This window comes from Malaclemys terrapin, chromosome 7 (assembly GCF_027887155.1).
Source record: "Malaclemys terrapin pileata isolate rMalTer1 chromosome 7, rMalTer1.hap1, whole genome shotgun sequence".
Classification (NCBI taxonomy): Eukaryota; Metazoa; Chordata; order Testudines; family Emydidae; genus Malaclemys; species Malaclemys terrapin.
The window spans coordinates 41,712,779-41,728,139 of NC_071511.1; the positions used below are offsets into that span (position 1 = coordinate 41,712,779).

The window sequence follows — 15,361 nt, forward strand, 5'->3', positions numbered from 1 at the left end:
ACAAGCTTATGCCTTCAAAAACTTTCTTCCTATCAGGACATAAAATTTCACTGGCCATCACAAGGCATTCTCTTACGAATAGGCCTTCTGTAAAAGGCAGCGATGATTTAGCTATCATTTCGCTTATCATAAAACTTGCTCTTACTGAATCTTCGCTAGACTTGTTAATCTCCGAAAAGAAATTTCTTTGCTTGGCAAATGCTGCCAAAGTTTTTCCTCTCGGATTTTTCCAGTGAATACATCATATTTTTCATGGTGCATCATGTCGTAGTGCCAACACACGTTATACTCCTTGGGAACAGCAATCGTTTGCTGACAAATAAGGCATTGAATTTTATCTTTTACCTCTGTGGAAAAAATATAAATTCTCCCATTTGTCTTGGAAAACTCTTTTCTTCCATGAGTGTTCTTTTTTTCGATGAAGTCATTTCCGAGGGGGTTTTAATAAAATATAAACACTCATTTACTTTTAGAAGTACTTCTGTTAAAGTTCCCCATTCTGCCCCCGTCCCTGCCCCCACTCCACCCCTTCCATGAGGCCCCACCCTGCCCTGCTTCTTCCCGCCCCCATTCCAACCCCTTTCCCAAAGTCCCTGCCCCAACTCTGTCCCCGCCCCAACTCCACCCCCTCCCTGCCCCTATTCCAACCCCTTCCCAAAGCCCCACCACGGCCTCGCCTCTTCTCTGCCTCCTCCCTTGAGCATGCTGCGTCCCTGCTCCTCCCCCCTCCTGGAAAGCCTGAAGCGCAGGGATGGAGGTGGGGGAGCAGGGACGCAGCGCACTGGGGGGAGGGGAGCTTGGCAGGCCGCAGGAAATAATGCGGCCCAAGGGCCGCGTGTTTGAGACCCCTGCTTTAGATAATCGAAGTTGAACCTTTATCAAGAATAGCGTCATTCCTCCCCACCACCCCACCACTAACTCCCATACCCTTATATCAACATGGAATATTTTCCACTACTAAAGCAGATTGCTATTCTTCCTCACCCCAGCTACCTTTAAAGGTGTAGTTATAGTTTGACAATCAATTTAGGATTCTCCCCAAATTAGCAGAGGTCTACTACTCTGTACTGGATTAAATTATTATCCAACACCAAAATCAGCCATGATGCTGCCATGCAGGAGGCAATGAGATGTTTTTCCATAAATAATATTAAGCTCTTATATAGCACTTTTCATCCCCAAATATCACAATACTTTATAAAAGGAACATAAGTATCTTTATTCCCATTTCACAGATGGGGATACAAACACAAAGGTGATTTTTCCACAGTCAAACAAAAGATCAGTAGCAGAGCCAGGAATAGAAAACAGGTCTGACTCCCAGTCCAGTACCTGCCCTATCCAGTAGGCCATGTTGCCTTCACCTAAATTAATTTATTAATTTGAAGAGGCCTGTGGAAATCCTAGAAGTCCTGGACTTGGAAGAAACTAGCAGTAAGCACCTACTCTTGAAGATCAACCAATGTTTTGCCACTATGGGAGAGGCTGTGGCCATGTTCAGCTAGATGTGCTTTAAGAACAGTCTGAGGAAAAAATGGCATCTGAAAGCCAAATGTTTTTCTAGTGCTCATTCATTTTAGGAATTTAAGTTCCAAACAGTTGTTTGTTTATAATATTCTGTGGAAGACTATTCTAACTGAGGACAAGTTTGCTTGGTTTCTAGTTATAATGATGAACCAATATTTCCCGAACTAGATGTTCCTGAGTTAAATGCCATACATCCTCTGGGGACAATGTGATCCTTGGGTTAAATTAATTTTGTACATACAGCTGTTTAAAGGGCTTAGAGGCAGCAACAATTTAAAACGTTTCAGTTTAAAAATGTTGGGGGGGGGACTTTTTTCTAGCATACTTAGTGCATTTGGCAGCACATTACGTGTAGTCAGTGTCACTATTCCTCCAGTATAGTCAGTAAGCAACAGGTGAGAAAGAAGTTTAGACAATAGTGAAATGTGATTGCAAAATAATTGGTAGAAGGTAGGTGTTATGCCTGAAACTACGCTTAACTCTTTTTGAGCTGCATAGGTTTCAAGATGATTGTGCATCTTAATACTTGAGGAAGTGCTCAGGAATGAAGACTTAATGAACAAATATGAATTTATCCAAAAGCCTGTGTGTCTTAAGAAACGGTTGATTTGTCTCCCAGTGTTTTACATGTGCCACTACCTTAGGCATGCATAAATTACATTTTAAAATCTATGTTAAAGTGAAAACTAACTGTGCCATTTCATCTGCATTAAAAAAATGCCAGAGATAATCTGAATCACTGTATTTGGTTATGTATGCTGCAAATTTAGAAAAGGTCAGCAGTTTTGGAAAATCTGAAAAGTTCAAAGCAAAACTGACTGCTTACGTTCAAGTCAGTGAACATGATCTTAGTGTATTACATAGTCTAACTACAATAAATATTAAAATATACATTAGAAGAAACTTATCAGAACAGGGAATCATTAGGAGGAACTGCATTTCTTGTACGGATATTGCACGATACTCAGTTAAAAAAATTCCTTTCTGAAAATGATATGAGGAACAAAGGATGAAGATAACATTCCTCTGGCTGCTGAGAAGCTGGAGCTGTAAAGTTCTGAAAGATGGTGGGAGAAGTAGCAAGTAAAGTAAATCTATTTTGTTCATACATCCTACCCACCTGTTATACGTGAATTCCCTTTTCAACCATAGGAACGTGCTGCAGTGCGTCTCCGAATGTATCAGGGGCCCTTGAGGAACAGGCTACCTTACACACTGACTTGAACTAGCCTAATACGTTCTGATTCTCCTCACCAAAGGCAATGAGACAGTTTGGTCTGAAATGGTTGGGAAATGGGGCAAAGCAGAGAAATTGTCAGACAAGGAAAGAGTTAGGATTACTTGGTGTGAGACTCTTTGGGGAATGATGGGGGATTTACTGGTGAGATAACTAACACCCATATTGCATACCCGCTGTTGCTCACTATGTAGTAGTGTAGTATGAGCATTTAGTATGTAACTACTAGTCCTTTAGTACTCATGTAATAAAGCTACGATACAATCAAAGAGTACAAAATGAATGGAGATTTTAGCAACGGTAAATTGGACTCATCCTTCAGAACAGTATACAGTCAACTCCAGTGAAATGCTACATGTTGAATGTCAAACAGAATTGTCTATCACAGAAACTGCCATACACATGCATGAGTTCAATGGAACTACATTTTCACTGTATTTCATATCAAGTTAGCACTTGCCTTTTAGTTTCACATATTGCAATTCTGGGTTAACACAGAGGGCCAAGTTACTAGGCAGGGTCCAGGGGGTAGTTGTCCAAGCAACAAGAGAGATGTTTTCATCTTCATCCAATGGGAAGCTCACAATCACCGAAGGATCTTGAACATCCTTAAATGAAACAGAGATAGGGAGACGGATATGAAAGGTTTCTTGAGAGTTGGCGAGAACACACACTCCAAGGAAAAGCAGTGACAGCTGTTGTCACTCAGTTACCTGGTTCCTTTAGTGCCCTGCAATCTGGCTTGTCAAAAAACTCAGTAAGAGTGAATGCAGATGAGAACCAATTTAAGCATGTCTCTCCACCTCCCCCGTGTAGGCTACTTGACCAAATCACGAGGGACACAACTGCCTCAACATAGTCAGAGTTTATTTCTAAAGGCTGAGAGTTGGGTGCCTGACTCCTTCAGATGCCTTTGATAATCCCAACCTAAGATTATACAAAAATAATCCAAGATCATAACTGGTTAAAGGTTTCCTTCATAGTTTAATAATTTTTCAGCTGCTGAAATCTGGAGTTCAACATTCACCTAGTTTGTCCTAGGGGACCAGGAGTTGGGAGGACAAGCTATCGCTTGAGAAAATTTTCTCCTGGCAGGCAACTATTTTTAACCAAGGCACATAAACTATATGTTCTTAAACATAGGAGTACATGGATGTTTAAAACATACTGCACAACTGACAGATGGTTTTCTACCTCAGCCTCCAAGAGTCCTGCCTTCAATCAAGTCAAAGGAATCCCTTTGTATTATTAATATCAGTGTTACTCTAAGAGAAGTTGTCTCAGACACATTAGAGAGAGTCAGTGGTGCAAGTAAGCAGGTACGGTCAGATACAGCATACCATTAAGATATTTATTGCCGGTACACCGTACTGGAAAGACAGTTTCAGAACCACAGGGCACTCCCGGGAATCGCAGCGGTGAAAGGAGCAGAACGTGGGGTTGCCACTCCCAGTAGCCAGTGCCCCGCGCCAGCAGCTTCTCTGGCACAGCTGTAACAGGACTGCCTTCAGCCCCTCCCCCAGCCCTGTCCTCTGGTGAGGATGTACAGACCCCAGACAAGAGACACAGCTGCATGGAAGGGCTGGGGCAGTACAGCCCGGATCTGCTTGCGTGGCGCCACCATGCGGCCCCACGTTCTGCTCTTTTGGCCGCTGCAGTTCCCGGGAGAGCCCTGTGGGTCCGAAATCAGTATCTGGTGCAGCGGAAGGACAGAGCTCCCCCACCTGGCCCCCAGGTAACATGGGATGGGGAGGGGACGGGGAGAGGGTGGGGGCCCCCGGCTGGGAGGGGTCAAATGGGGGGAGGGGGGAGTGTCACGTGCCCCCCCCCTTTAGCTCATGCCCCCCTTTGTGTCCATCCCATGACTTGCCTATGCATACCGGTGAGAATTAAAACCTCCTCACACCACTGGAGAGAGTGAAGCACTTGCACAAGTTATAGTTTCTGTATTATCAATACTATTGGACTGTGGAAGACCTTAAATGAAGTTATGCCCTGACGAAGAGTCCAGAGTCTTAGGGTATGTCTACACTACGAAATTAGGTCGAATTTATAGAAGCCGGTTTTATAGAAATCAGTTGTATACAGCCGATTGCGTGTGTCCCCATATAAAATGCTCTAAGTGCATTAAGTTGGTGGACTGCGTCCACAGTACCAAGCCTAGCGTCGACTTCCGGAGCATTGCACTATGGGTAGCTATCCCACAGTTCCCGCAGTCTCCGCCGCCCATTGGAATTCTGGGGTGAGATCCCAATGCCTGATGATGCAGAAACAGTGTCGCGGGGGGTTCTGGGCACATGCCGTCAGGGCCCTCCCCCTCCGTCAGAACAACGGCAGACAATCGATTCGCCCCTTTTTACCTGGGTTACCTGTGCAGACAACATACCACGGCAAGCATGGAGCCCGCTCAGCTCAGCTCACCGTCACCATATGTCATCTGGGTGCTGGCAGACATGGTACTGCATTGCTACACAGCAGCAGTTCCTTGCCTTTTGGCAGTGGATGGTGTATTACGACTAGTATCCGTCATCGGTGTATTCCTCAGGGAGTTCAATCAGAGGCACCTGGGCAGACATGTTTTGTCTCCTGGAGACTAAGTCCTGGCGGCAGTCCTATTGAACTGTCTTGACGATGATGGCTAGCAGTCGTAGTACAGTATCTTCTGCCAAGCACCCAGAAGCTGCCGATGGCTATCAGTCATGCTGCACTGTCTGCTGTCAGCTTAAGATGTGAAAAATAGATGGACCAGATTTGTTCTATATTCATTTGCTTCCCCCTCCCTCCGTGAAATCAACGGCCTGCTAAACCCAGGGTTTTGAGTTCAATCTTTGGGGGGGGCCATTCTGTGTGACAGCTGTTTGTGTTGTTGATTTTAATTCCCTGTACCTGTAAGCCACGTCCTCACTCGCCCCTCCCTCCCTCCGTCAGACAATAGTTTCACGCCTTTTTTCAGTCCAGACGCCATAGCACTGGGATCATGGAGCCCGCTCAGATCACCGCGGCAATTATGAGCACTATGAACACCACGCGCATTGTCCTGGAGTATATGCAGAGCCAGAACATGCCAAAGCAAAACCAGGCGAGGAGGCGATTGCAGCGAGGCGACGAGAATGATGAGGAAATTGACATGGACATAGACCTCTCACAAAGCACAGGCCCCAGCAATGTGCAAATCATGGTGTTACTGGAGCAGGTTCATGCCATGGAACGCCGATTCTGGGCCCAGGAAACAAGCACAGACTGGTGGGACCGCATTGCGTTGCAGGTGTGGGACGATTCCCAGTGGCTGCGAATCTTTCGCATGCGTAAGGGCACTTCCATGGAACTTTGTGACTTGCTTTCCCCTGTCCTGAAGCGCCAGAATACCAGGACGAGAGCAGCCCTCACAGTTGAGAAGCGAGTGGTGATAGCCCTGTGGAAGCTTGCAACGCCAGACAGCTACCGGTCAGTCGGGAATCAATTTGGAGTGGGCAAATCTACCATGGGGGCTGCTGTGATCCAAGTAGCCAACGCAATCAAAGACCTGCTGATATCAAGGGTAGTGACTCTGGGAAACGTGCAGGTCATAGTGGATGGCTTTGCTGCATTGGGATTCCGAAACTGTGGTGGGGCGATAGACGGAACCCATATCCCTATCTTGGCACCGGAGCACCAAGCCAGCGAGTACATAAACCAAGCCAGCGAGTACATAATGTTGCTGCAAGCCCTGGTGGATCACAAGGGACATTTCACTAACATCAATGTGGGATGGCCGAGAAAGGTACATGACGCTCATGTCTTCAGGAACTCTGGTCTGTTTCAAAAGTTGGAGGAAGGGACTTTCTTCCCGGACCAGAAAATAACCATTGGGGATGTTGAAATGCCTATCGTTATCCTTGGGGACCCAGCCTACCCCTTAATGCCATGGCTCATGAAGCCGTACACAGGCAGCCTGGACAGTAGTCAGGACAACTATAGGCTGAGCAAGTGCCAAATGGTGGTGGAATGTGCATTTGGACATTTAAAAGCGTGCTGGCGCAGTTTACTGACTCGGATAGACCTCAGCGAAGCCAATATTCCAATTGTTATTGCTGTTTGCTGTGCGCGCCACAATATCTGTGAAAGTAAAGGGGAAATATTTATAGCGGGGTGGGAGGTTGAGGCAAATCGCCTGGCCGCTGATTACGCACAGCCAGACACCAGGGCGGTTAGAAGAATACAGGAGGGCGTGGTGCGCATCAGAGAAGCTTTGAAAACCAGTTTTGTGACTGGCCAGGCTACGGTGTGAAACTTCTGTTTGTTTCTCCTTGATGAACCCTCCGCCCCTCCCCCACCCCAGTTCATTCTACTTCCCTTTAAACTAACCACCCTCCTCTCCCCCCTTCGAGCACCGCTCGCAGAGGCAATAAAGTCATTGTTACTTCACATTCATGCATTCTTTATTAATTCATCACACAACTAGGGGGATAACTGCCAAGGTAGCCCAGGAGGGGTGGGGGAGGAGGGAAGGAAAAGGACACACTGCAGTTGAAAACTTTAACTCTTATTGAAGGCCAGCCTTCTGATGCTTGGGCAATCATCTGGGGTGGAGTGGCTGGGTGGCCAGAGGCCCCCCCACCGTGTTCTTGAGCGTCTGGGTGAAGAGGCTATGGAACTTGGAGAGGAGGACTGTTGGTTACACAGGGGCTGTAGTGGCGGTCTCTGCTCCTGCTGCCTTTCCTGCAGCTCAACCATACGCTGGAGCATTTCAGTTTGATGCTCCAGCAGCCGGAGCATCGACTCTTGCCTTCTGTCTGCAAGCTGACACCACCTATCCTCTTCAGCCCGCCACTTGCGCTCTTCAGCCCGCGATTCAGCCCGCCACCTCTCCTCTCGTTCAAATTGTGCTTTTTTGCATTCTGACATTGACTGCCTCCACGCATTCTGCTGTGCTCTGTCAGCGTGGGAGGACATCTGGAGCTCCGAGAACATATCATCCTGAGTCCGCCGTTTTCTCCTTCTAATCTTCACTAGCCTCTGTGAAGGAGAAACATTTGCAGCTGGTGGAGGAGAAGGGAGAGGTAATTAAAAAAAGACATTTTAGAGAACAATGGGTACACTCTTTCATGTTAAATTTTGCTGTTCACATTACACAGCACATGTGCTTTCGTTACAAGGTCACATTTTTCCTCTTATATTGAGGGCCTGCCGGTTCGGTGTGAGAGATCACTCATGCAGTGCCAGGCAACAGAATTCGGCTTGCAGGCAGCCATGGTAAGCCACAGTCTTTTGGCTTTTTTAACCTTCATAACATGTGGGAATGGTTTCAAACAGCAGCGCCCCCATTTCCCAAACCAAGAACCCGTTGGATTGGCCACTTAAAATGGGTTTGCAGTGTAAAAGGAGGGGCTGCGGTTTCTGGGTTAACATGCAGCACAAACCCAATTACCTTCCCCCCACACACCCAATTCTCTGGGATGATCACTTCACTCCTCCCCCCCACCGCGTGGCTAACAGCGGGGAACATTTCTGTTCAGCTGAGCAGGAACTGGCACTTCTGAATGTCCCCTTAATAAAATCACCCCATTTCAACCAGGTGACTGTGAATGACATCACTCTCCTGAGGATAACAAAGAGAGTGAAGGAATGGATGTTGTCTGCATGCCAGCAAACACCGGGTCCATATGCTGCCATGCTTTGTTATGCAATGATTCCAGACTACGTGCTACTGGCCTGGCGTGGTAAAGTGTCCTGCCATGGCGGACAGGATAAGGCAGCCCTCCCCAGAAACCTTTTGCAAGGGCTTCGGGAGTACATGAAGGAGAGCTTTCTGGAGATGTCCCTGGAGGATTTCCGCTCCATCCCCATACATGTTAACAGACTTTTCCAGCAGCTGTTCTGGCTGCAATTGCCAGGGCAAATTAATCATTAAACACGCTTGCTTTTAAACCATGTGTAATATTTACAAAGGAACACTCACCAGAGGTCCCTTGTGTGCCCTCAGGGTCTGGGAGCACGCCTTAGGTGAGTTCAAGGGTTACAGGGTCCAGGGTGATAAACATATCCTGGCTGTTGGGGAAACCAGTTCCTCCGCTTCCTTGCTGTGAGCTATCTTCATTGTCTTCATCATCATCTTCCACGTACCCAGAACCCGCTTCCCTGTTGCGTAATTCTCCATTGATGGAGTCAAAGCACACAGTTGGGGTAGTGGTGGCTGCACCCCATAGAATGGCATGCAGCTCCGCGTAGAAGCGGCATGTTTGCGGCTCTGCCCCAGACCTTCCCTTTGCCTCTCTGGGTTTGTGGTAGGCTTGCCTTAGTTCCTTAATTTTCACGCGGCACTGCTGTGCGTCCGTTATGGCCTCTGCCCTTCATGGCCTTTGAGACTTTTTCGCCATTTCATTTACTGCTATGGAGTTCAGCTAGCACTGATTCGTCTCCCCATATGGCGAGCAGATCCCGTACCTCCCGTTCAGTCCATGCTGGAGCTCTTTTGCGATCCTGGGACTCCATCACGGTTACCTGTGCTGATGAGCTCTGTGTGGTCACCTGTGCTCTCCATGCTGGGCAAACAGGAAATGAAATTCAAAAGTTCACGGAGCTCTTCCTGTCTACCTGGTCAGTGCATCTGAGTTGAGAGCGCTGTCCAGAGCGGTCACAATGAAGCACTGTGGGATAGCTCCTGGAGGCCAATAACGTCGAATTCCGTCCACACTACCCCAAATCTGACCCGCAAAGGCCGATTTTCCCCTCATCGGAGGTGGAGTAAAGAAACCGGTTTAAAGGGCCCTTTAAGTCGAAAAAAGGACTTCGTCGTGTGGACGTGTCCAGGCTTAATTCGATTTAACGCTGCTAAAGTCGACCTAAACTCGTAGTGTAGACCAGGCCTTACAGGATTAACATTTTGCATAATTGTGTAAGGAATATTTCCAACAGGAAAAATTTAAAAAGCAAGTGTTACTCAAACCCCACATCTTTTGAAGTAACATCAGTTTTATGGCTAGAATCTAAGTGGCAATACAGACCTACTATAGCTCTGTGAGCTTGTTACCTAATGGCAGCCTGCAGGAATGGTAACATTTTTGTTATAGAACTAAAGAACAAGTTTGGTATTTTTGTAACTAAAAGTAACAGCATTATCAGGCTCCATGATAGATTTTTAATGTGGAGTTTGATTATCTTTATAAACCTCAAACTGCATCCATTTATCTTTCCTACCTACTTCACAGAGGTGTTGTGTGAGTAACTTAATGCTTGCACGACTTGGCAAACAAATACTACATATACATTGAATATTTAGTAAGCACAAGTCTTCAAATTAGTGCTCTGATCTAAATAGATAGACTAAACAGGGTTGGGAAAGGTCGGTGCTCTAATAAAAAACCTTCAGGTGAAACCTAGATGGATATCTGAAGTTGTTCAAGTAAGTAGACAGCACTTTTCTTTCTGAATTGTTGGTGAAACAACAGCCCCCACTGCAACATGGTACTAGTCGGCCCTGTAACGTTAGAGGTGCCGCCTGGTACATGAAATATGAAAACCTGAAGATACGACCTCTTTTGTTTGCAAGAGAAGTGTGTTATCTGTAAAGTCCCTGACAAAAAGGTAAATGGGCAATGTTCTTCTGCCTGCCTAAAATCTCTCTGGAGTTTCAAATGAACAATTTATTCTTCACTTTCCCTCCTAAATAACTGGCTCCTGCATTCCACCCATAAAGGATACCACTTCCATGGCAAGAAAGCTGATCCTTTGGTGTACTGTACAGTCTCTCTCTAGTTTGTGTGCTATGAAATCATTAAATTTAGCAAAATATGCAAGGCTTTCCAAAGCGAAAAGCTCCAAGCAGCATTAAAAAGCTTTCTTAGGCCATTTTTACAACACCTAACAAATTAACATCATATGCATAAACCAGGAACACTCAAACAGATTATGTCACATTGCCATTTGTGCACTGAAAGCATCCCTGGCTCCTCTCCAGCAACACAGCTCAGAATCGGTAATTCCATTATGGAATGGGCAGCTATTTAAGTCACAGCTAAGGGCTGCTTCAGAAGGAATTCTTTCTATAAGCAGCTGGGGCGGCAACAGTCAGACTCAAACAGTTATGTAATGCTTAGATTATGGGCAATACCCAGTGAAGACTATGCTATCAATAAAATTTAGTCTCTACCAATTGTTAGACAAAGACTATGATGTTTCTAACCAGCTTGTTCTAATGTTTCACAAAGTACTAAACAGGCCAAGCAACTCAACAAAATCCTGGCATTTTGAAAGATGAATTATGTTACATTTACAAACGAAATAATTGCTTAGTATTTCTCTGTTTGAGTTATCTCAGTTTCCTTTACAATATACTTTTCTTTACTCAGACACAAAATGACTGGAATTTTATTTATTTTTCAATTGTGAAAGTTTGCTACATGGGGGCTTCTTCTAAGCACACTTATAGTTTCTGTTACACATTAAAACAGGGTTTTATACTATACAGTAACTCCTCGCTTAACGTTGTAGTTATGTTCCTGAAAAATGCAACTTTAAGCGAAACGATGTTAAGCGAATCCAATTTCTCCATAAGAATTAATGTAAATGGGGGGGTAGGGGGGGTTAGGTTCTAGGGAAATTTTTTTCACCAGACAAAAAAAATATATATTATATAGATATACACACAGTATACGTTTTAAACAAACAATTTAATACTGTTCACAGCTATGATGATTGTGAAGCTTGTTTGAGGTGGTGAAGTTAGAGGGTGGAAGAGGGAAGGATATTTCCCAGGGAATGCCTTCCTGCTAAATGATGAACTAGCACTCGGCTGAGCCCTCAAGGGTTAACACATTGTTGTTAATGTAGCCTCTCACACAAGACAGCACGAACAGGAGGGACAGGAGACAGCATAGCAGACAGAGACAGACACACATCTTGTGTGTGGGGGAGACAGAGAAAGAGAGAGCGAGAGAGAGAGAGAGAGAGAGAGAGAGATGCACACTGCCCCTTTAAGTAAGCTGACCCACTCTTAAGTGCATTGTCTTTTTAAGTGGATCAGGAAGTGGAGACAGCAGCTGCTGCCCCAAGCTCTCTGTGTCTCTCTCCGTCCGTTGGTGTCCCCTCCCTGCTCTATATGGAAAAGGGGTAAGCGGGGTGCAGGAGCAGGGGGAGGGGGACACCCTGACATTATCCCGCCCCTCCCCCCCCCTGCACAGCAAGCAGGAGTCTCTGGGAGCAGCTCCAAGGCAGAGGGCGGGAGCAGCACATGGCAGTGGGGGGAGGGACAGCTGAACTGCCGGCAATTGATAGCCTGCTGGGCGGCTGCAGCACAGGGAACTTAGGGGGAGCTAATAGGGGGGCTGCCAGTCCACCCTGGTTACAAGCCCCCACCAGCTAGCTGCGACGGGCTGCTCTTCCTGCAAGCAGTGGACAAAGCAGGCAGCTGCCAAATGACTTTAGAAGGAAGCACTGCACAACTTTAAACAAGCATGTTCCCTAATTGATCAGCAACGTAACAACGATACAACGTTAACCAGGACGACTTTAAGTGAGGAGTTACTGTACTAATAATATCCTGCTTCATTGCAGAAGTTCATGATTCCATTTCCTTCTTTCATTTCCTGAAACAAGGGCTAAGGAGTAGCTTTACTAATGGCACAAGAGAAGGCAGAGGAGCAACAAGTGGTATTTAAGCTGCAATACTGGATCTCAGATCACAGAATTCAATTCTCCTCCCACAACTCATCTGCTAACTTTGATAAGTTACAGGTGTGGCTGCTGAGCTGCCAGCTAGAGCTCCCCAGAAGATCAGATACAATATACAGGGAATCCTCTGCTGAGGTGAGCAGGAAAGGTGCAGTGTAAAATATTCACAGTAGAAACCCAACACAGTGAGGTACACAAAAATGTGTGAGGAAGAGTGGAGCAATTTCCCAGATCAAAAACTGTGAGAATGGTGAAAGGGGCAACAAATAATGACCAAAGGAACGGTCAGGAAAAAATCATAGCAGGACATATACATGACTAGGTCAGCTCTTTACTAGCACTATTCTATCAGTTTTGAGTATGTCGATAAGCCTACATTCCACCCAACTGAAGTATTAAAGCTTTCCGGTCCAAAACAGACACTCACTCCAATGTGACAGAGCAGTTACGGGGGTCAGATTATTATACATACATATAGACAATGATATACCTTGTAGTTCTGGTGAGCCTCAAAATTCGAAAGAGGAGTGTTACATGCTGTGGAGAAAGGCATAACCTTAACGCCTCTGTAAACCAGTCCTTTGTCGTACAGCTGTTTGAAAACCCACCTAAAAATAAATAAGGAACATATAATAACTTAATAGTTTAAGATTCAAACTAAAGGCAGCTGTAGTGTAGGATTATGATGCAGTAGGGAAGGTATTCTGAAAAGTTCAAATAATTTTCAAACTACAGACAATATTTACTACTTGAAACACCAGAACTCAAAGAATCTGCACATACATATACAAGTCGTATCTTGAAACAATATAAATACTTAATGCCACTACGACATTTTTATTGTGAATATTCTTTCAGTTAGATTCAGCTTTGGGTCATCCTGCCAGCTCTGCCTTGCATGCACAACACATGGCAATATTCAGATGGGATATAAATCACTGTAACAGTTGAATCTTTCCCCAACTGCTTGCTTGGGGGCCATAAAACTTAAATTTCAGTGATTAACACAAAATGCTTTCCTCAAGAGGCCACATCTAGGCAACTAGGTTTGTTTAGAGAACAAGAAGTTTTGTGATTCCAGGAGTTACATTCATGAAGCATTGTATAACACTTTCCATCCCAAAAGACCCTTGCTTCACCAGCTATATGTATGGCACCATGCATCATTGGCAGGGGAGAAAATAGTGGATTTTTGGCAACCCAGGTGAATGATGACTCTTCAAATAGTAGGCAAAGATCTTCACCGTCTACACTGTACACCTTTATTTGTAAAGCCTCATTCAAGAGACTTGCATATTCAGTGACACAGTTTTCCAAGGGCTCAAATTATCACACCGGAATCTGGCCCTGTGGTCCTGGGGAGTCTAGTTATTTTGTAGTTGGATGATCAGACTATTCAGCAATCTCTACTGACTTTAAAAACTCTTGAACTCTCCCACCCAAGCTACGTTTTCAAAGCATTGTTAACATTTTCAGTGTTTCCTTCCAGATGAACATCTTATTAACATGCAAGCAAACACAGAGCCGTCTTGTTAAATAGTATGTTGATGAGACCAAACTGCACTGGGTCACGCTGTTTTGGCAATTGGTCCTTTTTTCTGTACGCCATCCTTTTGTGCTTCAGAATCTATGCATTCATTTAAACAAAGATCTTTTGCTCTTATGTTTAGGATAACCATTCAACATGGGAAATCAATTCCAAGAGCTACAGTGTTATCAGTCTGCAGCCTGAATCAACAGCACTGAGAGATATGAACTGGCCTATTGACAATGAAGCCTAATGATAACCTAATAATCAGAAATGTCAACTATTACATTGCAGAAAGGAGAAATTAGAGACCACATTATGAAGATCTGCACAATCTACTGAAAGTGTCATCCATGACCCAACAGTAGTAGACCAAAAGTTCAGTGAGGACTTTAATCCACTCCAGGGAGCAAAGTGCAGCATCTAAGCACCACCAAGAGGAATCAAGTCTCAGAAGCCCGGAAGGGCATCCAGCCACAACCAAGGGGAGCAAAAAAACAAGGAGTTGAGCAAAGCTTGCAGGATCTTATCATGAAGATCTGCACAATCCATTGAGCGTGCCTTCTCAAACTGGTAGGGCTCAGTTTCTAGAAGGAGCTGAAGAGTAGTAGTATTTACCCACATAGAATTTGATCCCTAGGCATATATTCCTCCACTCTCACCCCAATTCAAAGAACTATTCAAATGCACATTATGAGACACATTCTTTCCCCTGACCAAGTACATATAATTCTGGTCTGGAATAAAGGTGCTCTGAATGTGAGGAAGCCAAATAGTTGACCACCTTGACATGGCTACCTTTATGTTTTGTTCTATGCATTCCTTTTACAATTTGAGCATTACTCCTAAGAAAGGAGATATACCTGCTAAATTTATAAAAAGAGCATCATTGCTAGGACTTAATTTAAAGCTACCAACCATTCAAGCAATAATGTAGCCAAAGTGTAGTGAGATAAATTTTTTATTGATATGCATTTTCAAGCATAGGTATTTCAGTATCCTAACTAGGAAAGCTCTGTTGCAACTGAGCAAAAGTATAAATTTTCATTTTATGTTTTATCAACTTAAGCTATATTAAATGACTTAGTTGTGATAAATCACTGATTTTGGATTTATTCTTCAATATTCTTGTATTTGCCTTCTGAAAAGTGTTGATTAGAATATTATAGATAGATAGATACACAAAAGATGTCCAATTTATTTTTTATTTTTTTCCTAAGGGGATATAGCTTACTAATCCCACAGAGGAAAACAGTTCAGTGCCACATCTATCAACATTTAATGACTGCTTAGATGTACTTGTAACCTTAACAAAAAAAATCAGAGAAGGGGGACCACTAGGTGGAGCTACAAAATTCAAATACAAATGAACAGCCTCCTCTTGTTGTAATTTTATTCAACTGCAGTTTAAAAGCTTCAAT

At 44.6% G+C, this 15,361-nt stretch overlaps 1 protein-coding gene and 1 long non-coding RNA gene across 6 annotated transcripts in view; both read right to left on the minus strand.

Annotated features, from left to right (window-relative positions):
* IARS1 (isoleucyl-tRNA synthetase 1) overlaps positions 1-15,361 on the minus strand; it is a 239,037-nt gene that overhangs the window by 159,517 nt on the left and 64,159 nt on the right. For all 5 annotated transcript variants that reach the window (XM_054035752.1, XM_054035750.1, XM_054035749.1 and 2 more), the window contains 2 exons: positions 12,903-13,020; positions 3,225-3,372 (listed from right to left, as the gene is read on the minus strand). In XM_054035752.1, the coding sequence (XP_053891727.1) occupies positions 3,225-3,372; positions 12,903-13,020 (266 nt within the window). The remainder of the gene's footprint in view (positions 1-3,224; positions 3,373-12,902; positions 13,021-15,361) is intronic.
* On the minus strand, positions 7,165-9,959 carry LOC128841063 (uncharacterized). Its single transcript, XR_008445763.1, has 2 exons — positions 8,703-9,959; positions 7,165-7,782 (listed from the first exon to the last, which is right to left on the minus strand). It is a non-coding gene; the product is annotated as an uncharacterized LOC128841063 (long non-coding RNA).